At 35.8% G+C, this 22631-nt stretch overlaps 1 protein-coding gene across 2 annotated transcripts in view; it reads right to left on the bottom strand.

Moving 5' to 3' along the window:
- Nucleotides 1-22631, bottom strand: part of Slco6a1 (solute carrier organic anion transporter family member 6A1) — a 70879-nt gene that overhangs the window by 19924 nt on the left and 28324 nt on the right. For both annotated transcript variants that reach the window (XR_004118026.1, XM_031368531.1), the window contains exons 7-9: nucleotides 17391-17535; nucleotides 12103-12298; nucleotides 7842-7995 (exon numbers count right to left, since the gene is read on the bottom strand). Coding sequence is in view for 1 of the 2 variants with exons in the window: in XM_031368531.1 (XP_031224391.1) it covers nucleotides 7842-7995; nucleotides 12103-12298; nucleotides 17391-17535 (495 nt within the window). In the remaining variant the exon portion in view is untranslated. The remainder of the gene's footprint in view (nucleotides 1-7841; nucleotides 7996-12102; nucleotides 12299-17390; nucleotides 17536-22631) is intronic.

Below are 22631 nucleotides of genomic sequence, written 5' to 3' on the forward strand. Positions count from 1 at the left end.
TGTTTTTTTGAGGGGAAACTGGGAATGGAGAAATTTACATGTAAATAAAGAAAATATCTAATAAAAAATCTGGCAAAAAAATAAAATATAGAAGATGGGTTATAAAACTGCCATTGAAATGAAGCAGCAAAATATATTTAATTCCAACAATAAAAAAGAATTTGGGACTAGGCAATTGTTTGTTTGAGTAGCTAACTTAATCAATGTGTGGGATTTTTCTTTTATTTATGAGTAAATATTTTTATTTGAAAAATTAATACTAATAAAATGAAGCCAGATTAAAATTCTATATAAAATATATTAAATATTAACCTAAGAGTTGAAATTGCAGTTTAAAGATATATGCAAGTGTTAGGTAAGAGAAGCAATAGCCATAACACATCAAACATGAAGATACAGATACATGGAAGATAAATCAGATATAATCATAAAACAAAAGTTAACATTAAGAATCTAAAATCATCGAAACTAGTTACCAGTCATGTAAAGGAATATATTATGAAGAAAAAATTATCCATTAATAAGACATAACGGTGTGCCATACACATAACAGAGCCTCAGAAATGAAACACAAACAAGAAAATAATTAGAAATTATGCAATTAAGCAATCTTTCTCATGTATGATACTAATAACTTGATGTTATTACAAGCAATTCAAAATAAGAAGTAAAATGGTCTTAAAATGAAGTCATAAACAGTAATTATTAGCAAAGTCTTATTTGACATGGTTGATGGAGTTAGTTGTCAGAAAACCGAATATTAGAAACTACCAGAAAGAGAACAAAGTATTTATAACATTGCTAGATATTTATATTCTGTGATATCATGGGATCATTGTAGAGTAATTTTAATCTAACAACATGATTTCTCTGGCAAGGGCTACCATCCAAAGTACTAGGTCTGTGCGATCTGGCTGCCATGGAAACACACCACACACCTTTATTTCCTTTGGCTGGAATACAGACAAACCTTCAGCATACATCTTAATCCCAATAACAATATCTAATTGAGAGGCAGACAAAGTAATATTTGACAGGATGAGTCAGAGATAGGACGCTCCCACCTCCTATGAGTGCAGAGAGGAAAGAGAGACATAGAAGAGCACCTTGGGAAGAGGAGATGTGGTGTGTGTGTGTGTGTGTCAGTTTTTACCTGGACAATTTTACATATACAGGTCCAGGTGAAGACAGAAAGAGCCAGAGAATGAGAAGGAACCAGAAGACTAGAATGGCAATGTTAGTATGAGGCCAGGCAAAGTAATCCAGAAGTTGAAAGTAGCCAGATTAAATCAACTTGGAGAGGAGTTTGGGACAGAACACGTGAGCTGGTCCAGCTCTAGTTCAGAAATCCTGAGCTTACTCAGCTGTCAGCCTCCAAAACAATTAAGTCAGGCAAATACTACTTACTTTTATAGACCATAAAGGTGAAATTAAAATTTTGGTGTAATTGCAGAGGAATCACTATAGAATTAAGGATCAATTAATGACTGGAAAACAGATCAATAGAAATAATTGCATTTAAACACAAGAAAAGAGATGAAACGTATAGGGAATACTAAAGGGTATGCGACAGTGTAGAAAAGTCCCCTTTTGTCTGTGTTAGGAAGTAATTCAAGGTGGCTGTGATGGTTTCTTCCATACATGCATAACTCATACATAACTGTATAGTACCCCGGGCAAAGAATCTATGGCTTTTAGTTCCCTTTCTAAACTGTATTACAAGTGTAATGAAAAAAGAAGCTACTTTGAATAAGCCTCACCTGCCGAGGTGAGCTTCAGACCATACCAGGTTTTTCCTGATGCCAGAATTTCAAGCAGGCAACATAAGATCCTATTTTGTTGGCCTTGAGGGAAAGGGTTCATCTCTTCAAGAATTTGAGTAGTCCATAATAGTCAAAACTGCTTCTGAAGAGAGCTAGCGAAGAAATACATATTTCATTTCTTTCAAGCTCAATGAAATATAGATGTGCTTATAAGTCATTCCTTCTTGGGCTTCTAGAAAGAGCAGAGTATAGACACACCCTGATTTCTTTCTATACAAGTAAGTCATGCTATCTCTTGAGTTCTGAACTTAGAATTGGAAGGTCATGACTAATGTTATTTAAGACACAAATGTATTGCTAATTTGCTAAGTGGGGATAGGATAAAAATGTCAAACATTCATCCAGACTCAAGATGTTATTGAATCCTCCAGATCAATCAATCAGTCAATCAATAAATAAAGTGAAAATTATATCCAAGTGAAGTGAAACTACAGATAGCATATAACAATGAGAAAATTCTAAAAGCATCTAGAGACAGACAGAAGATAACAATAGAGCTTAGTGATGATGACTTTTCATCAATAGTTTAGCTTGTGAATACGTGAGGTCGGTTCCAGAGCTTGCTTAGTGGACTTGAATGTGAGAACTGGTTCCTAGTAGGAGGGGTCTAGAAAGAAACAAAAGTGAAAGCTCTCACTCAGTGCAGGCACACCCTTCTGTTCCTCCCTCCTTTCTGAGTGCAGTAAGGTTAGGAGAGCCTTAGGCATCCCCCACCCCACAGACTTTGTTTCTTCCTATTGTTTTCCTTGGGTATTTGTCACAGAATCAGAAAGTCTAAAATTGTGTCTTTTAATTGCTTGGGGCAAACCTACTATATCCCATGACCACTTAAAAGTTCTCTGAAATGATGGAGAAATTTTCAGGCAGAAAGAAAACCATACCATGAAAAAGCATAAAAACAGTACAAGATGTGCAAATCTTGACTGTAAAGAAGAAACAGTAATAGCATATGCCATTTAAAGTATATGAACAGGTAGGACTATAAAATTCTACTATGTAATTCCATATGGGAGTTCCTCAAGAATCTCTTAATAGATCTACCATGAGAAATAGTTATTCAAATATTGGGCATATACCTAAAGGAATCCAAATCATACTACAGAGACTCTTGTTCAACAATGTTCATTACTGATCTATTCAAAAGAACCAGAAATTAGGGGCACATAAATGTCCATCAACAGATCAATAGATAAATAAAACATGTTACCTTGGTATTTTTACACAATGGAATATTATTCAGCTGAGGAAGAGGAGTATGGAGGAGGAGAGGAGAAGAAGGAGGAGGAGGAGGAGGAAGAAAAGGAGGAGGAGAAGGAGAAGGAGAAGAAGAAGAAGAAGTCAGATACTGCAGACCCCCAAAAGAAGAATATGTTATGGATTTCCTTACATATGCATAATTCCCTTTAAGTCAATAGTAAGCAAACTACACTCCATGGAATCACAAAGTTAGATGTAGAGTCAGGGACTTGGAGGAGGGTTGGATCTCCCTAAGAGGGGGAAACAGAATAGTTAGGTATGGGTTAACAGGAGTGGGTGGGGGACTAGGATGGAAGGATCAACTGGGAAAAGGGAGATGGGAGAAATAAGGAAGCAGCGATGTGGGGAAGGACAATTAATACTTAGGGCATTTGAAAGATTGTGTGCAAGCCTAATTACCGTAGAAGCTTCTTAACATATATACAGATGTGAAATAAATTCAATAGAATCACCAAACAGGGGAGAGAAAGCACAAAGTACATATTCTTGCCCACTAAATGAAACCCGAGAATCAGTTATTTCTGAAATGGTTGGCCAGAGAGGTCCATGGAAACTCCCAAGTAGCTCAGTCCATTGCCAAGGATATAGTTTGGTTTCCCCAACTAATGGTAAGGCCTTCTTGCTGAAACAACACTTACATAACTCTGTGACTGAATTTGAAGAAGTTTTGCTGATGCCTACATAGAGCCTTCACCCCTACCAACTAGTGTTCATATGTAAGATACTGCAAGGTACTCTGCATTCTACAGAAGAAAATTGTAAGCATCAAACACATCTGCAAAAGCTGTGATCTACAATGATCGTCTTCCTGAAAGTATATTGATTGCACAGTGGCCCAAATGTTGTTATAGTAACCAACACATATCTGCCTGGATTTAAGGAAACGCTATGAGATGGAACCAATGCCCAACACTTCTTAGTGGCTAAGAAAAATGACCACATAGGCCATGGGCCCAGGGGAAAACCTAATACTACTGTTTTGTTAACAAAATATAGCCATAAAATGACTTCTAATGACAATTCTTTTATACACATAGATCAGTGTCTTATTTGGTCATTATCAGAGAAGCTTCCACCTGTTCTAGCAGAATGGAACAAATGATGAGACTCCTAACTGCAGAAAGTGAGAGCTCTTAGAACATCACTCTTAAATGGGATGTTTCTGTCAAATTCCCCTGTGTAAGGGTTCAAAGGACACTTCAGAAGAGGAGGAAGGAGGATTTTTCATAGCCAGAGGAGATGGAAGACGCCAAGGAAACAAGGACTTAAAGACACAACAGGATTGATACACATATGACCTCACAAAGACTAGCAGTATGTACAGCTCTGGGCGTTACTGGGTTACCAGCTCTAAGAGGGGAAGCAGATGCAAGCCCTTATCCTTAACATAGAAATGATCTCCACTTGACAGTCACTTGTAAATGAAAAACAGTTTTCTTTAATCAAGTCTCACTGGGAACTAAAACTACTTTCAAGCACAGGCTGCATGCCCATCAATTTCTGAATAGTACAAAGCAAACTCAAATACAATATCTCTCTGTCTGCCTGCCTGCCTGTCTGTCTGTCTGTCTGTTCATCCATCTGCTTGCCTACTTGCCTGTCTGTCTGTCCTTCAGTATGTCTGCATGTCTGTCTGTCTTTCTGCCTTTCTGTTTGTCTCACAATGATTTGTCTGGGGTATTTATTTATTTATTTATTTACTAACTGCAGGTAATTTGCTTATATAATTTTCAATTTTATTTTTCAGGCTTTTCTGTGAATGTGAAATGTGTGTCTCTTAGCATCTATATGTTTTTTTTATGTTTTCCTTTTCTATTTTTTGCCCTACTCTGGCTTTTAAAATATATTATTATTATTATTATTATTATTATTATTATTATTATTATTATTATCCTGATTTAAAGGTTGTGGGTTTGAATGGGTAGTGATATAGGGAGGATCTAGGATAAGTTGGAAGTAGAATTCTACTTAGTATATATTGAATGAAAAAATATTTTCTATTTAAAAAAATTAAAAAATAAAACTTATGCATGCCTACAAAAAATAAACAGAATCAGGAAATAGAGCTTGGGAAAGGACTCATTCAATAGAATGCTTGCCATGCACCAGGAAGAACCAAATTTGAATAGTCAATACCCAGGGGAAAAGGGAATCTAGTCCCCTAGCTCTGGGTTGGGGAAATGAGAAAGGCGATAACTGGCCACCTAACCTAAACAAAGGGATGAGATCCAGATTCAATGAGAGACCCCGTCTCAAATTTTAAGGCAGAGAGCAAGTGAGGAAGACATTTACCACCAACTTCTAGATTACACATACACACATACATGACATACTAAATAAAATGAATAAAAAGGATGTTAAAAACAGGATAAATAGTTTAAAAATATTTCAGGTGAAGGAGATTCTAATAGCTCCTTTCTGTTTATTAAAAAAGACATATTAATCTTTGTGTTATCCCAAGAGAAATCCCAATTTATTTTAAAATACCCATTATACTTCACATATTATTCATTTTGATGAATGAGAAATACACTAACAGCTTCTTGCATCTACCATCTCCCTCATTAGAATCCTCTATGATTCTCTTTACATTTGTATGTCTTATGATATCTATTTCGTATGTAGGATACACCATACCTTCTTGTAGGATCATGTTACAAATTCAAATGTAAAAACAAGTTCATTTATTATTTTTCATTTTCTGTCCAATCTGAGATACAAATGTGATTTGCAATACTCTGACTCACTTTGCAATGAGCTCTGACAGAAGTTGTCACCATCCTTTGTTATCTATAAGATTCCTTCATGCTTTGGATGTGTTAAACTGGCTCCTCCATGGGTGATGGGAATGAGATGACTGCAAAACTAAAGAAGTTGCTGACAGAAGTTCTCAGCCTTGCTATCTTATACTCAGAGCTGCATCAGCTAACAGGAAGAACCAGTCAAAGGGGCAAGATCACAAAGAAAAGTCCCAGGGTTTTTATAATAGAAATACATGAAAAAAATGCGAGCATTTTTAGAAGCATAAATTGTGGTCTCAAAGAGACCCAAATGCAGATTACTAATATGAAAAAAAGACATATATCTTTCATTTTCTCCTTCGTTGTTCAAAATGATTCTGTCATTTCGGTTCTTTCTCATTTGAAAGTTAGTGCTTTCTCTGTACAGTCTTTAGTTCCTTCCATATAAGATTTCTCTAAGCAGTTTTTGTTTTTGTTCGTCTGACTTAAATGCTGTTGTTTCCATCTAAGATTATTGTCTTTCTGTACAACTTCTGGCAGCTACACCCTTCACTTGAAACTTTTCATTTTGTTTTTTCTTTTCTTGTTTTTTGGTTTTTTTGAGACAGGGTTTCTCTGTGTAGCCCTGGCTGTCCTGGAACTCACTCTGTAGACCAGGCTAGCCTTGAACTCAGAAATACGCCTGCCTCTGCCTCCCAAGTGCTGGGACTAAAGGCGTGCACCACCACTGCCTGGCGAAACTTTTCATTTTTAAGTTGAACGCTGTCATACATGATGTGTGACAATTTTGTGGAGTCCTTTTATATTTGACACACATTATGAATTAATTTCCTTGTAGAAATAAAAAATAATTATAAAGGATTTCATGAGATGAATGTTTCTAAACAGGATTCCCCACAGAGGAAAGTAGTTTACGAAAGATACTGTGCTTAGCCTCTCATTAAACGTACATTTGATGTATTGTGGCATGGTGGACATTTACAGAAGTCGGGGTAGGGATGGATTTTATCCCCAGCATCTACATAAGAATTCAAGTGTGGTGTTGAATTTGTAACCCCACTGCTGCAGAGACCGAAATGTATGGTTCTCTGGGGCTCTTCGGGGCCAGGGACCCTAGCCTATGTGGAGGATCTCCAGGCCTGTGAAAGACTGCCTCAAAGATCAAGGTGGACTGATCCTGGGGAACAACATCAGAGATTGTCCTCTGACCAGAACTTCATTTTAATGTTTAATGCTCTTATACTTGTGCACATGTGTTTCACACATACATACATACATGCATCAAAACATGTGTACACACAAAATGAAAAATAATTCTGTAAACTTAGACAAGTAGTAGTTTTGTAATTGCTCTGTACAGCAGAAGTACTAGGAAAAAAACCTCTGGGTGGTCTTAGCAGTCCAGAGAATAAAAAATTCATGTTAGTCCCCAAAGGTGTGTAACTACACTATGCTGTCGTAAAGTCAGTGCGTGGTTCTTTAAAACAGAAAGCAGATGCAACTCAGTTAAGTTATATTTCTGCAATTCACATGAGTTCTGTACAGCTTGGTTTTCTAGAATGTCATATATTTTGTAAAAGCCTTGTACATACACTAAGATCTGGTGCACAAAGAATTAGGGACTGGGGATATAGCTCAGCAGTAGAGGATTGTATTCAACCTCCCCACACACTTAGAAATGATATCCATATCCGAGTTACCATGGAGCAGAAATGGGAAACAGAAGGAAACTGCAGAGTGTGCATTTTCAATCTCATCACAAGACACATTTGAAGCAAAGATGACTCACAGAGAGCACTGGTAAACACTTTGGTGTGTGAAAAATTATGTTTGACATTTCATTGAGTGCTGCTGAAAACAGCTCTCAGTGAAAACACAAAGTAGGATTTCTTTCCATGTTATTGGAATAAGAAAATATGGGAAATATAAAAGCAAAATTTTAGAGAGACAGGAATAAAATCTAGTCACTGTCTACAAATTGAGCATGCTATTGGTGAAGAAGAAGCGTAAGAAAATTTACCTTTTCATAGTATAGCTTTTTAGAAGTAAGGCAGCCTGCAAAGCATGGAGAGAAATATTCAATATCATCTCTTCCACATACAGAAGAATAGATGGAACTTGAACAACCACAGTGTGCATTGCATGGAGCTGTGAGGTTTCCGAAACTGCCTGTTCTGTTAAATTGAGATTAAATAAAATTATAGCACTTACATTTCAATTTAGTGCATACATCAGGATATCAATAAAATTCATAAGTATGCTTATTGAAATATTAACAGATTTACTAAGGTATAAAAACATAATAAAAGGCATATTTAAGAGTATAACACAGGACAGTCCTGGAGAGATTACTTCGCTCTTAAGAGCACTTCCTGCTCTTCCAGAGGACCAAAATATTATTCCCAACTTCATCATGGCAGCTCCCAACCCTTTGTCATTCCAATAGTAGAGAATCTTCTGCCCTCTACAGTCTCTGCAAGTGCCAGGCATGGGTGTAGTATGTATACATACAAGTAGGAGAACATTCAAACACAAAACCTAAAAATAAATAAATAGTAAAAATGTACCATTTGATTTATTTTATGCTATAGTGAAATTGTCACTACAGTCATGTGAACAAGCAAAATCTTAACCTACAATGGGTTCCTTTCCCCTACTTCAAAGATTTTCTTTAACCCTTTGTAATTCTTCTTCTTTGTTTCTTTCTTTCCTTCTTTGTTTCTCTCTCCTTTCTTTCTTTCTCTCTTTCTTTCTTTCTTTCTCCTCTCTTCCTCCTCCTCCTCCTTGTCCTCCTCTTCTTCCCTTTCTCTGTCCTCCCTTTCTTTTTTATTCCTTCCACCCTCTCTGTTTTTCTTCTTTTTTTTCCCCCTGTGTGACAGATTCTTCCCCTACAGACCAACCTAATCTCACAATATAGCCAAGATTGACCTCCAATTTATGGCAGTCCCTCCCTTTCTTTCAAGTTTCCCATGTGCTATGGTACATTTTTTCATGTCAGAAAGTTACAGATGTTGAGTAGATGTTGAATTTTATCAAGTTGTTAATTTTTTGCCCACCTTAAGAATTTCCATTTCAGTTTTAGTTTGTTTAGTATGATTATCTATTGATTTTTATCTCTTAATCTGATTTTCCTGATGATTCTTGGTTGATTATATATATGATGTATATGAATAAAATCATTAATATAATATTCAATTCTGAGATTAAATTTTGGCATTTTTATCTCCTTAAGCATTTGTAATTTCTTTGTATTTTGAAATAATCAAAGTTCTCTTTGCTACCTACTTTAAAATATGTAAGTTATTAACCATGATTATATTATTGTGTTATACATATTAAAAGTCATTTCTCATATACAAATGTGTCCGTTAGCATTTTTTCTCCACCCACTTATCATTTCCACAATTATCTAGCCTCAAGGAGCCATGATTTCACTGTGTCTGTCTTTTAGTTTATTAAACAGGGTTTTATGATTTTATTTTTATTTTCTTTTTAAAAATTTAGTATGGGTTAGCCTTGAACTTACTATCTAACTATAATTTTCAGTGCAGTAATTTACTTCTTTGGTTAAATTTATTCTTGAGAATTTTATTTCATTTCCTTTTTGAAAATACAGTTAAAAATATTATCTTTTTCATAATTATATGATTAATTCAACATACCTGCATTTAGTTCTTTCTGCCCTGCCCTTTACGGTGTCTGTTGTAATGAGTCTCTTTGATCCCTAATTTTATTAACTTCAGTTTCTTTGATTTTCTAGTTTAGTTGAAGGGCAGGCAGTCATTTGCTTATTTATTTTTCACAGAAGTAATGCTGTATTACACTAATTTTGGGGGGTCTAGAGAAATGGCTCAGGAGTTAAAGAGTACTTGTTGCACTTTTTTCTAAAGAACCAAAGTTTAGTTTCTTGGGACCAGGTATTCCTGTATTGTATGGAATTAAGAGTATGCCTGGAGTTCCAGCTCTTTTTGAGTCTGACACCTTCTTTAGGCTATAGGCACCCTCACATGTATATACTCATGCATACGCATAAATAAAGATTCTCAAAAAAGTATTCCTTTCTGTATTTTTAAGTTTCATTTTTTTTCTGGTACATCCCTTTTTCATTTCTACTAATTTGTTCCTGTTGAGAAATTACTTGGTTCTGAATAATGAAAGCAAAGCAAAGCAAAGCAAAGCAAAACTCTATAGATCTCAGGACCTGTAGCAGCTCCCATGATACTGATTTAGTTCACCTTGCTCACAGGTATCCAAATCAATCTCTTCAAACTACTAGTTTGAAATTTTGTCCCTTGTGCTAGTAGCATCACCAATTGCCTGTGAACTTAAAAAAATCTCAGATGTTATATTAGAAATTCCAAGGATAGGAGCCAGCAATCTATAATCAACATGTCTTATAGGAGGTTGATATCAAAGTTGAGAAAAAATAGTGTTTTAAGAATGAAATAAATTTTGAAAATTTGTAAGCAAAACATACATAATTCTCATAATTCAGCAGTCAAGTTTCTTATGTCATGACAAGATTCATTGTATGTCTATTGATCTCTTGCCTACTGGAGAATTATGTAAAGCTGTATCAAATTATGAGTTCAGTTGGATATGTAGATTTTCTTAGGATATATTTTTGAAACATGTAACATTCCTCTCAGGTTTGAATGCCTGCTTTATATACATTAAGTTTCTAAGTATTTATAATGTAGCTTCTTGCTGTCCTAAATCTTGTGAAGATTTGTAGTTGTGACAATACCACCATACTTGTTTGGCTTCATGATAGATATTTATCTCTTGCATTTGACTTCACTAACTTGGGTTTCATTGATTTATTTTATAATGGAGTATATTCTCAACCCAATACCTTGATGTTTTTTGCCCATATACATATGTATACTCTTTGAGGTATGTGAAAATCTTTCTTAGTGGGAAATGATATATTCTTTTTTAAATAAAATGTATTTTAAAAGATAATTCCATTTTAAATATTTTATTTCAAAAGGATAGTATATAGATTATAAATAGTTTTCAAGTGACTTAGTAGAGAAATGATGCCTATGACATTTAACATTCAAGTATATGAGTGTCTACAATACTTTGCTTAGGCATTAATTTAAATGGGTAGGATTTTACTTTATTCATAAATGTTTTGTTCACCTTGGATATTTGAGCAACTAATTTGGGCTTCTTATTTCTTTTGTTTTTTTTATTTTTTCTTTTGAGACAAGGTTTCTCTGTATAGCCCTGGCTGTCCTGGAACTCACTCTGTAGACCAGGCTAGTCTCAAACTCAGAAATCCACCTGCCTCTGCCTCCCAAGTGCTGGGATCAAAGGTGTGCACCACCACCGCCCTGCTGGGCTTCTTATTTTTTAATTGGCAAACAAACTGATAGAAATTGGATGCTTTTCCATTTATTTTCTGCTGAAGTGAAGAAGCAGTTAAGTCTTAGTATTTTTGTGTTCAGTGATTTTTCAGTTGACATGGCAGTAAGTATCCAGCTCCAGGCTTTCTGAGTTTTCATTTTTCAAACATTTCTCCAATGCTTATTATACTCATTTCACCAGATTAACAAATGTTTTTGCACATAAAAGGCTTTTAATTTTTATGTTTTTATAAACTTACTACTGTTCAGTTATAAGTATATCTATTATTACTATGTCTACAGATTCATCACCTTCTAAATCCCATGGATGAATTTGTGAAAGAAATCAAGTTGCAGTCATGTTTTATATCCCTTTGGACAGTCCCAGTAGCATTGATTGGATAGTAGTTTGTCATATACTATCCCATTGTAGTTGAAAGGGCTATTATTTACTTTTATCATTTCACTTACTCAATCCTTTAGATTTATGTGTGTCATTTATGTTGTACAAAATTTAATATTGACTCTTGCCAAGCCCTTTGAACTTTGAATATTTAATCTTAAATTCCATGTAGATGCTCAAATATTCTTTAAATTTATTGTTTGATGTTTATAAGAAGATAGATCAATTCAATACAAGGTCAAATCACATTACACATATTCTACATATCCTAGTAACATCTTGTACTTGTTGCATACTCCAACTCAAAATTCTAGCTTTGCTCATAAATCACTAATAAGTACATGATAAATATATCACTATGAGATGTGTACTCTTATTATGAAAAGTAAAACTATATATTATACTTTATTTTCATGCTTAATAATTCTAAGAGTTATATAGATATATAAAGTTACTGGATTACTGGTCTGGAAAATATGCCTTTAGTTACGATTTTAAAATCTAATATGCAAACTCATATTTACCCGTCATAATTGTCAGTGATTCCAGCAAATTTCACTCTTTCACACTTTACAGAAATGTTTAATATTAAAAGCAGAAGTGATATAATAGATGTTATTATTATAAATTTCATTTGGCTTCTACAAGACATTTTCAACTTGGAAACAATGAAACCTCCCAGAAAATTGCCAATTGCACCTCCTGGAACTAAAATAATTCCTAAGAAAGGGAAAAGAAAATACTGTTTAGGAATACCTTTGGAGAATATTAAAAAATTACCTATAGATACCATTTCTTGTACTCAAACACAGATTTTCAAAGTAAAAACAAAATAAACAAAAAAACCCAAAACAAAAATCCTAGAAAATATGTTTTTTGAATAAATCTAAACTATATAATATATACAATCTCATGCAAGTGGATGAAGTTATTCCAGGTCTACCGGACCTTGAATTCTGGTAGGGGTGGTGGGTCTTTGCTCCGCTATTACTGGGTATCTAATACAAGCCAGAAACTTAGCCCACTTACATAGCACTTAGGAATTATGCTATTGAAAGGTATTATTATTTAGAGGTTTAAATATATGACTTATTGCAAAAAACTTTAATAAAATAACAGGCTCTCTCAAATCACCTGAAGGATAAGAATTGCAACAACCATCTCATTGAGATGCGAACCTCCATAGTACCTAATATAAGGTATAGTTTTTTTTTCTTTAAGCACAGATATTTAGAAAGAGGACATCACAAGAATATGGGAAAAAAGGAAAACTGAGGCACAGAAAAATAGAAGAAAAAACTTCCATATACAGTAAACTAAATGTGGACCACTGTATGTGTACATGTGATGGGTAGAGAATACAATACCAATAGCAACTTAGACAACAGATTAAGTCTACTGAGGATTTGAATACATACAAATGAAATGATCCATAGAAATGCAACAAACAAAAATAAGGAAGAAATAAATGTGCTGGGTGAAAAAGAAGACTAAATAAGAAAAGTGAGCAATAAAACATGTAATTGATAAAATTCAAGGTCAGGTTCAAGATGGTGGTATAGGGACACTTAGCAATTGTCCATCCATGGACAGGAAACAAATGAATAGACTTGGAATTTGTCATGGAAGGAAGTGTGGGTGAGAACTGGAAGTTGTCGGCGCAGGAAATAAAACCTAAAAATTTTACGGACTTGGGATAATGACAGAGCAAGATGAGGGAAAACTTTGCTCCTTGAAAACAACAGTTTAAAAGGAGGTAAGCTTCCTGTAGCTTGGCAAGAAGGTGGCAGAGGAAGGCAAGATGAGGGAATGAAGGCTGCATCCTGCAGACAGAACGCCTGAAGGAACAGCAGGCTAGGAGAGGGAAAGCAAGCTAGCTTCGGAAGAGAAACAACAGGAAGTTTCACAAAAACTCAATTATATAGCCTCCTGGGGGGCGGTTTTATTGTCAGGGACTCAGTCATTCTCAGACTAGAAATCCTGGCAATGTCTCAAGGCTCCTCGGGAGAATCTCAGACTTCTTGTGGACATTTCAGTGCACAGCTGGGTAAACAGCCGCCCCAGACGGCGAGACAGTTATAATTTGGGTGAGTGTCTCAGACACAACCTACTGAGAGGTGTACACTCACCTCTGTGAGAGGTGTACCTGGCAAGTCCCACTTCTTGGATGTTTCCTGTGCCTCAGGTTGCGAAAAAAACCAAAAAGCCTTCAGAGCAGATGTATGCCAATTCAGCATGGTGCTTAGACTGCCCAAGTTTAGTGTTCAGTGAGAAGAGCTCGCTCTAGCACCAACAGTGTCTTCATATCCATTAAACAGAATAAAATGTCCTAAGTGCAGATAAACCTAGAGTAGCATATACCGTCTCTATGCTCATGTGGCTGGACAGACTCACTGCTCTACCATCAATATCCAGGTGCAGGGAATTGCGGACCAAATCCAAACAGTACACACCCTCTAGAACATTCTACATACCCTGATTTTGTCAGATGTTGGGCATTGCTTGCTTCTGTTCCCACTAGCTTGATGACATTTGAGAAGACCAAGAATAATCTGAAAGTACATTCTACTGTCCTCACCCTGTTCATTGTGAATTTCAGATCTAGTTGATTCAGAGAGATCTTAGCTAGAATGATGTTTTCTGTTACTTTCCCCATTTCTCTAATTTCATTTATATTAAAATATTTGTAGTTTTAATGTTTGATCTTCTTACTTTAAAATTTACTTCTTTCCTTTCTCTCCTCAGTCCCACAAGAACTGAGGATCAAAGCCAAGGTCTAGTGTACAACGGACTGTTTCAGCCCCCTTGCATTACAGTTTCTGAGGGTTTGTATATTGTATATGTCTATTCTATAACAGGCAAATGTGTAGCAATGAAGACGGCATGTGGCTGGTAAGTCTGGTGATGAAGTGTGACACAATCAAGGCTATGCTTCAAATTATGGATCTTCAACATGAAGTACATTCAGTCTGTCTATAGACCCTTCAATTAATGGATACTGCAACCAACACAGAATCATTTCAAATAAGTGTTAACACCAACAATGTATTTCAAGGTCCATCCATACTTCCTAAGAGTGTTACCTCTCCAGTACCAGTCACCATTGATCCCACAACTTAGGATGCCTACACATCTGCTTAAAGGATCAGAGTTAGAGCACCCTTTCTTTTTTCTTTCATGTTTTCTTTATTATTAACCATTTTATTCATTTACATTTCAAATGATATTCCCCCTTCTAGGTTACCCCTCCACAGCCCCCCTATTCCATCCCAGCTCTTTTCCCTCCACTTTTCCTCTATGAGGGTGCTCATCTATCCACTCAACCACTCCTGTCTCAAAGCCTCTAGCATCCTCCTACACTGGAACATTGAACCTTCACAAGACCAAAGGTCTCCCTCCCACTGATCTCAGGTAAGGCCAGCCTCTGATACATGTGTATCTGATGCTATAGATCCCTCCATGTATACTTTTTGGTTAGTGATTTAGTCCCTGGGAGCTCTAGGTTTCCAGTTATTTGATATTGTTCTTTGTATGGAAATGCAATCCCCTTCAGCTCCTTCAGTCCTTCCCCTAGCTCTTCCATTGGAGTCTACGGGTTTAGTCTGATGGTTGGCTGTGAGTACCTGTATCTCTCTTGGTCAGGGGCTGGTAGAACCCCTCAAGGAACAGCTGTATCAGACTACTATCAGCGAGCATTTCTTGGCATCATCAATAGTGTGGGGGTTTGATGTAAGCAGACTGGATGGATCCATAGGTGGGGTAGTCTCTGAATAACCTTTCCTTCAGCCTGTTCTATTTTTTGTCAATGCCTTTCCATTGGACAGGAACATTCCTGTGTTAAAATTTTTGAGGTGCATGGGTGGCCTTCAAATAGTAGCTGTGCATATCTACTGGAGGTGGTCTCTACAGGTTGTAGCTACATTTTGTTAGGTATTTTGGCTAAAGTCATCGCCATTGGGTCCTGGGAGCCTCTCACTTCCCTGGAGTCAGGAACTTTCTAGTGGCCACCCCCATTTCCCCATCCCCCACTGCTATATTTTTCTAGTCAATTTCATGGTCCCCTATACTTCTCTCCTGTCATTTCCTCCTGATTCTGCCCCTTCCTCCTTTTTTTTCCTTCCCCATCTTCTCCCCCCATGTCCCTCACTCCCTTTACCGCCTGTGATTGTTTTGATCCCTGTCCTATGGAGAATTGAAGCATCTACACTCTGTTTTTCCTTCTTTTAAAGTTCCCTTTCAAGATTTGAAGAAATTCTGATTTACTATTTCCTTACATAGCGAACTTGGTCTTAAAACTGTGTTCACAAAGAACCTATGTGACATCGTATTACACTTCTTTACTTTTGTAAATAAATTTGACATTACATGAGAAATCAATTATTAAAAGTCACATGAGCACAAAAAGCCAACACATTATAAAGGTCACCATATAAAAGTAAATAATTATCCATGTGAATTCATCTGAAAATCTAAATATAAAAAAGTATGAAAATCACCAACATACAACAGATAAACAGTATGAGTGAGTTAAATAAGATATTTCAAGATAAGAAAAAACAACTCAATAAAGAGAGAGTCTGAAAAATATTACAAAACTTGAAAATGACAAGCTTTTTTAACTGAATCAAAACCAAGTAAGACTGGGTATGGCAGAGCACACCTGAAAGGAGGAGGAGGAAGACTTGAAGCTCAGCTATAGAAAAAAGTCAAGTTCACAAACTCTCAGCTATATCTCACCCCATCTCAACAAGATCAGTTTGAAAGCTTTAACGATTGGTTAAATAAAGCAAAAGAAAAGAGTATAATTTGTGCACTCTCAAGATCTCTCAACAAGAAAAGATGCTTGCCACTAATCCTTGAGACCCACATGGTAGAACTAAAGAATGAACCCCCATAAGTTGTATACTGGCTTCCACATATGTGTTTTTTGAAAGACAATGCTCATATATACACACAAACCATAAATAATAAAAAGTATATAAATCAATGAAAATATTTCTAATGATGTATGATGCTATTAGACTAATCATATAAATAATAACACTTCCATAACATACTTGTAAGACCTTTAAATGAATTTCTGTTCCTTTAGAATCTGAGATTTGAAGAACACTAACCATTAAAGAAAGGATGAGACACAAACTTTTCTTAAGAGGGTCATTCATTTTCTGTGATATTTGTTTTTATATATTTTAAAGCAATGGTATTGAGACAGGTCCACTTATGATTCTATGAAATATATCACTTACTGATTCTTAAAGTATTAGATCTTTTACAAAGTATGTCCTTTGCTTGAAATGGTATTGCAGTTAGAATTAGTGCAGTGATACCAGCATTTACTCTGGTTGATGTTCACAGAGGATAGTCTTTTGGAGCCTCATCCTTTAAATATTTGTGTGTCTCATATTTAAGGAAACCTTCAGTTAAGTAATATATGCTGAAATTTCTTCCCATTATGTCAATGTTTAGTCTATTTCTCTATTATGTACTTCAAGTATAAATAATAGGTAAATGTTCTTCCTATCTGAGTAAAATGTACATGCCAAATACTGAAGCAGACATCTCTTTGTTCTAAACATTCTGCAAATACATTTCTTTGTACCATAAGCAGCCATAGATATATATTTTATCTTTGCCTTGAGAGCAGAGACAATGTAGCTTGATTTTAGTTTTAGCAAGTGACAGTCACATACACTGGACTCTGCACTCTGTGTCTCCTCCTTATGTGGCATATTACTTAAAAGTACATATCACCCTTAAATATACATATCACAACAATTTTGAAATCAGCACAGTAACAAAAAAGTTCTACCTGTGAGCAGAGTGGCACGTGAGGGTGATAACAAAAACTGATTTTCTAAATATTTGGGCAAAAATTCTGAAACTCCAATTAAAGCCAAGGACTCTGTGGCTTTGCACATTGAGTAACACATCAGCAGCGGGTTCTTCAACAGACACTGAAACAGGACAGGTCATATCATAATGACTTTATCTCATCATGTACTATTGATCAATCTACACAACTGGCTTCGTATAGTCTAAACAAAATGTATATAACTATGCAAACAAAACTACATAGTTCTCTAATAGATACATTTCATATGAGACTTGTCTTATTTCTCTGCAGTAAACATAGCTTTTTATTTTTTATTTTTCTATTTTTAAGTTTTTTATTTATGTATATTCTAGTCATTGTGCTCTCTTGGGACCCCAACTACAGTTCCTTATCCCATTTCTCCTCCCCCTTGCCTCCGAGAGGGTGCCCCCATGTTCTACCAGACCTCACTCTTCACTGGGGCTGCAAGTCTTTTGAGGATTACACACATCTTCTCCCACTGTAGCCAGATCAGGCAGACCTCTGCCATATATATGCCAGGGGCTTCAGATTGGCCTGTATATGCTTCTGGTTGGTGGCTCAGTTTTGGGGAGTTCTCTGGGGTCTGGGTTAGTTGAGTCTGTTGCTCTTCCTATGGGGTTGTTCTCCCTTTCAGCTTCTTCAATCCTTCCCCTAATTCAACCTAAGAGTCTCTGACTTCAGACCAATGGTTGAGTATAAATATCTGTCTCTGTCTCTGTCTCAGTCAGCTGCTGGTGGGGCACTCTTAGAGGACAGCCATGCGAGGCTCCCATCTGTAAGCACATCATATCACCAGTAATAGTGTCAGGCCTTGGTGCATCCCTGTGAGATGGATTCCAAGTTGTGCTGGTCACTGGACTGCCTTTGTTCAGTCTATTTTTGTCTCTGCAGTTTTTTTAGACAGGACCAATTCTGAGTCAGAAATTTTGACTGTAGTATAACCCTGTCTTTCCACTTGAGGGACTATCTACTAGTGGTGGCCTGAAGATTCCTTCTCTTCAGTGTTGGTCATTTTGGCCAGGGTCACCCCCAATGAGTCCCAGTGAGTCTCACCTCCAGGGTCTCTAGTACTTTCTGGAGGTTCCCTTGACCTCCCACCCTCAGAGGCTGTTTAGTATCTGTTAGTTTGTTGAAAGTATTTCTCAGTGCCTTATTATATACACTCATATTTTGCATTTATCTAACTCACCTGGTAAATGCTATGTAATTTTGCATCATGTCATATATTAATCAGTCCTTAATGGATTAAATACTTATGTCATCTTCAATTCCCCATTGTCACAAATGTGGTTACAATAAAACCCCCTATCATGTACTTTTGATCTCCTATAAAAGTATCTTTAGAATTATGTACATTTGGAAGGGATTTTTTTTTTTTTTTGGATATTAGGTGTTGTGGTGGTTTGAATATGCTTAGCCCATAACGAGTGGTACTGTTAAGAGATGTGGCCTGTATTCAGAAAGAGTTTGGACTTTGGAGGTCTCCTCCTATGCTTAGATATCTGAGGCCCCTGGAACATATATGGCAGAGGTATGTCTGATCTGGCTTCAGTGGGAGAAGATGTGCTTAATCTTTTGGATTTGCGGCTCTAGAGAAGGGAGAGGCCTGATAGGGCATTGGAACCTATGCTATGGTCTCCACCCATTGCACAAAAGAGCCTCCTCCTAGCTCCCTGAAGATACCAGACTCATCCTGGCTGCCTGTGGATCAAGATGTTGAACTCTCACCTCTATATCTAGAACCATGTCTGCCTGGAAATTGCCATGCTTCCTGCCCTAATGATAACCTTTGAACCTAATGAACCTTTGTTAGCCAGCCACAATTAAATGCTGTCCTTTATAAGAGTTGCTTTGGTCATATTGTCTCTTCCCAGTAATGGAAATTTTAACTCAGAGTTTATGAATAATTTATTTGCTTTCTTTTTTGTCCAGATTTCCCTCCTGATTTTATCTTTAAATAGCAATACTTTAGTATTTGAGAATCCAGTTTACTTAATGAAGTGGGTATACTCTAAGGTATACTAGAACAGTGTTTCAGGTTTGGCAAGACCTACAATTCCATCAGTATTGAGCACAGAAGGCCTTACAATTGCCAGAAAGGCTACATCTGAGTATTCTAAAACCTAGCATGAAATAACACTAATATTAGAGCCAAAAAAGCCTTGAGATATTTCCATCCTTCAGACTGTGAGCACTTTTTAATAGACCCCAGGAACAGCTGAGAGAAATAAGCTTCATGCCAATTTTGGGTTGATGAGTAAAACTGTTTTGTGTTGCACTACTTATTTTTGTCATGTAGCAATAGCTAACTGGCATAGTCCACATAATTAGAAACACTTGACAATACTTGCTAATATTGGCAGTCTTTGAACACTTTGTCACACAGACATATACAAGATAAACAATATTTCTTTTGTGTTTTCGTGGTTTTAAATATAAATATGCATCTTGGAGCTAGAGAGATGCCTCAGTGGGTAGGCTCCATGGCTTCTATCATACCGCAGATACTTATTCAATATCTTCACATATGTATGACAGATATAAAAAATTGTTAAATTTTCTTTTCTATAAATATGGTTCATTTAGATGCAGATAAAATGTTACACGGTTCTTGCTACCCTGATCTTTTAGAATCTCTTAGTTTTACTAGATCGATAACTTTTTTCCTACACTTCTATAAAAAATTTAGAATAATTTGTTATTCTTTAAAATATAAGATCTATGCCATATGGTTAATTATTACTGAATTGAATTTATAGGTTATTGGACAAAGTATCCATCTATAAACATAACCTTTTCATGAGTTACCATTGCATCTGTTCATTTACATGAGTCTTCATTTCTGTAGACATGTTGAGTTCAATTTTCCTCATGAAATCTTTGTGAAACATTGTTAAATGAGTTTCTGATTTATGCACAACTTTGTGATTATGTTTTAGTTTACAATCCAATTTTAGACTTGGATAAAATGTATACAAATATTCTGGCACAGGGTCAAATTATCACTTTTTAAAGTTTATATATGTTCATGTACCCAAGAAAGCCCCTAAAGTCAATGCTAAAACAATATTAGAATTTTTATTAAGTTTAATGTTGGAATCAAGGCAGTATAGAGATACTGGCAATTGTGAAACATTGATGACAATTGAAGTAGACACACACAAACAAAATAAAATGTTGTACATGATAATGATAGGAAAAATTAATGCTGGAAAATGAAAAATTGATCTATATATTCAATGCAACTTCAACCATAATACCAGTCATCTCATTTCTAAACTATCAAAACAATATTGAAATTCATAAAGTATGTAAAAAGATGCCAATTAATCTGTAACACAACAGGGTTAGAGGTGTCAGGATACTTGATATCAAGGCATATTACTGAGACACCATAGATAAAGAAGCACAACACAGATAGGAAACACAGACTACAGTGAGACAAAGATAGAGCTGGGAAGGTTCATTCATCTATAGTCAGATGACTTTTTTTATGAAGGGTAAAAAATTACACAGTGAAGAAGAGGCAGGTTCTTCTATATACACATGAATGTGCACTTGCAGATAATTGTAAATAATTGGTTCCATCTTTCATTCTGTTTAGTGATCAGGGGGAGAGGAATGGAATAGGGGAGTTTTTTGAGGGGAAATGAGGGAAAGGGATAATATTTGAAATGTAAATAAAGAAAATATCTAATAAAAAAGAAAGAAAAAAGAAAAAGTCAACTCAAGAGTGATTGAAATGTAAACATACAATACGACTCCAAACGCACAGAAAACAGAAGCAATGTAGATGTGAGGTCATATATAAAAAAACATAACAAAACCAGAGGCTTTTGTTTACAAAAGAAAACAACCTGAATGATGGAATTAAGATAATCCTGAAATACCTTCAAAATCACATTATTAAATTTCAGTTTCAATAGGCAGCATGAGAGTATTACAGAACTGCCTTTAAATATGTAGTTCATAAGATTTCATATTTTATAAATTATATATGAATGTTTTTATTTAGATGTCATTCATAAGTTTTTATTTATTACTTATAGTTTGATTGACCTAGGTCTTAGTAATTAAAGCTTTTAAACTGAAAAAAAAAACCCACTGAAATGAAATACAACTTTTGAATGGGAGAAAGTGCTTGCTTAATATTCTTCTTTCTAAGGACTAATAGACAAAACAAGTAAGTTTTCAGAGAAACTTAAAAACAAAAAGGTAACCCAGTTCAAAAGTGGACATATGTTCTGAGTATCACTCAAAAGAAGAAATATAAATAACTGAGAAATGATACATAAAATATGGAAGATAATTAGCTGTAGTAGAAATGCTAGGGCTTCCACTTAAAACCAGATATATTGAAGCTAATAGAAGAGAAAGTGGGTAAGAGTCTCAAATACATGGGCACAAGGGAAAAGTTCCAGAACAGAACATCAAAAGCTTGTACTCTAAGATCAAGAATTGACAAATGGGACCTCATAAAGTTGCAAAGCTTCTGTAAGGCAAAGAGCACTGTTAATAGGACAAAATGGCAACCAATAGATTGGGAAAATATCTTTATCAATCCTACATCTAATAGAGGGCTAATATCCAATATGTACAAAGAACTCAAGAAATTAGACTCCATACAATCAAATAACCATATTAGAAATGGGGTACAGAGCTAAACAAAGAATTCTCAACTGAAGAAACTTGAATGCTTGAAAAGCACCTAAAGAAATGTTCAACATCTTCAGTCATCAGGGAAATGCAACTCCAAACAATCCTGAGATGTCACCAGTCAGAATAGCTAAGATAAAGAACTCAGGTTACATCAGATGCTGGTGAGGATGTGGAGAAAGAGGAACACTCCTCCATGGCTGGTGGGATTGTAAACTGGTACAACCGCTCGGGAAATCAGTCTGGTGGTTCCTCAGAAAATTGGACATAGTATTGCTTGAGGATCCAGCTATACCACTCCTAGGCATATATCCAAAAGATTCTCCAGCATATAACAAGGACACATGCTCCATTATGTTCATAGCCACCTTATATATAATAGCCAGAAGCTGGAAAGAACCCAGTTGTCCTTCAATAGAGGAATGGATAGAGAAAATGTGGTACAGTTACACAATGGAGTACTACTCAGATACTAAAAACAATGACTTACGGAATTCTTAGGCAAATGGATGGAACTTGAAAATATCATCCCGAGTGTGG

The sequence above is a fragment of the Mastomys coucha genome, unplaced genomic scaffold (genome assembly GCF_008632895.1).
Source record: "Mastomys coucha isolate ucsf_1 unplaced genomic scaffold, UCSF_Mcou_1 pScaffold14, whole genome shotgun sequence".
NCBI lineage: Eukaryota > Metazoa > Chordata > Mammalia > Rodentia > Muridae > Mastomys > Mastomys coucha.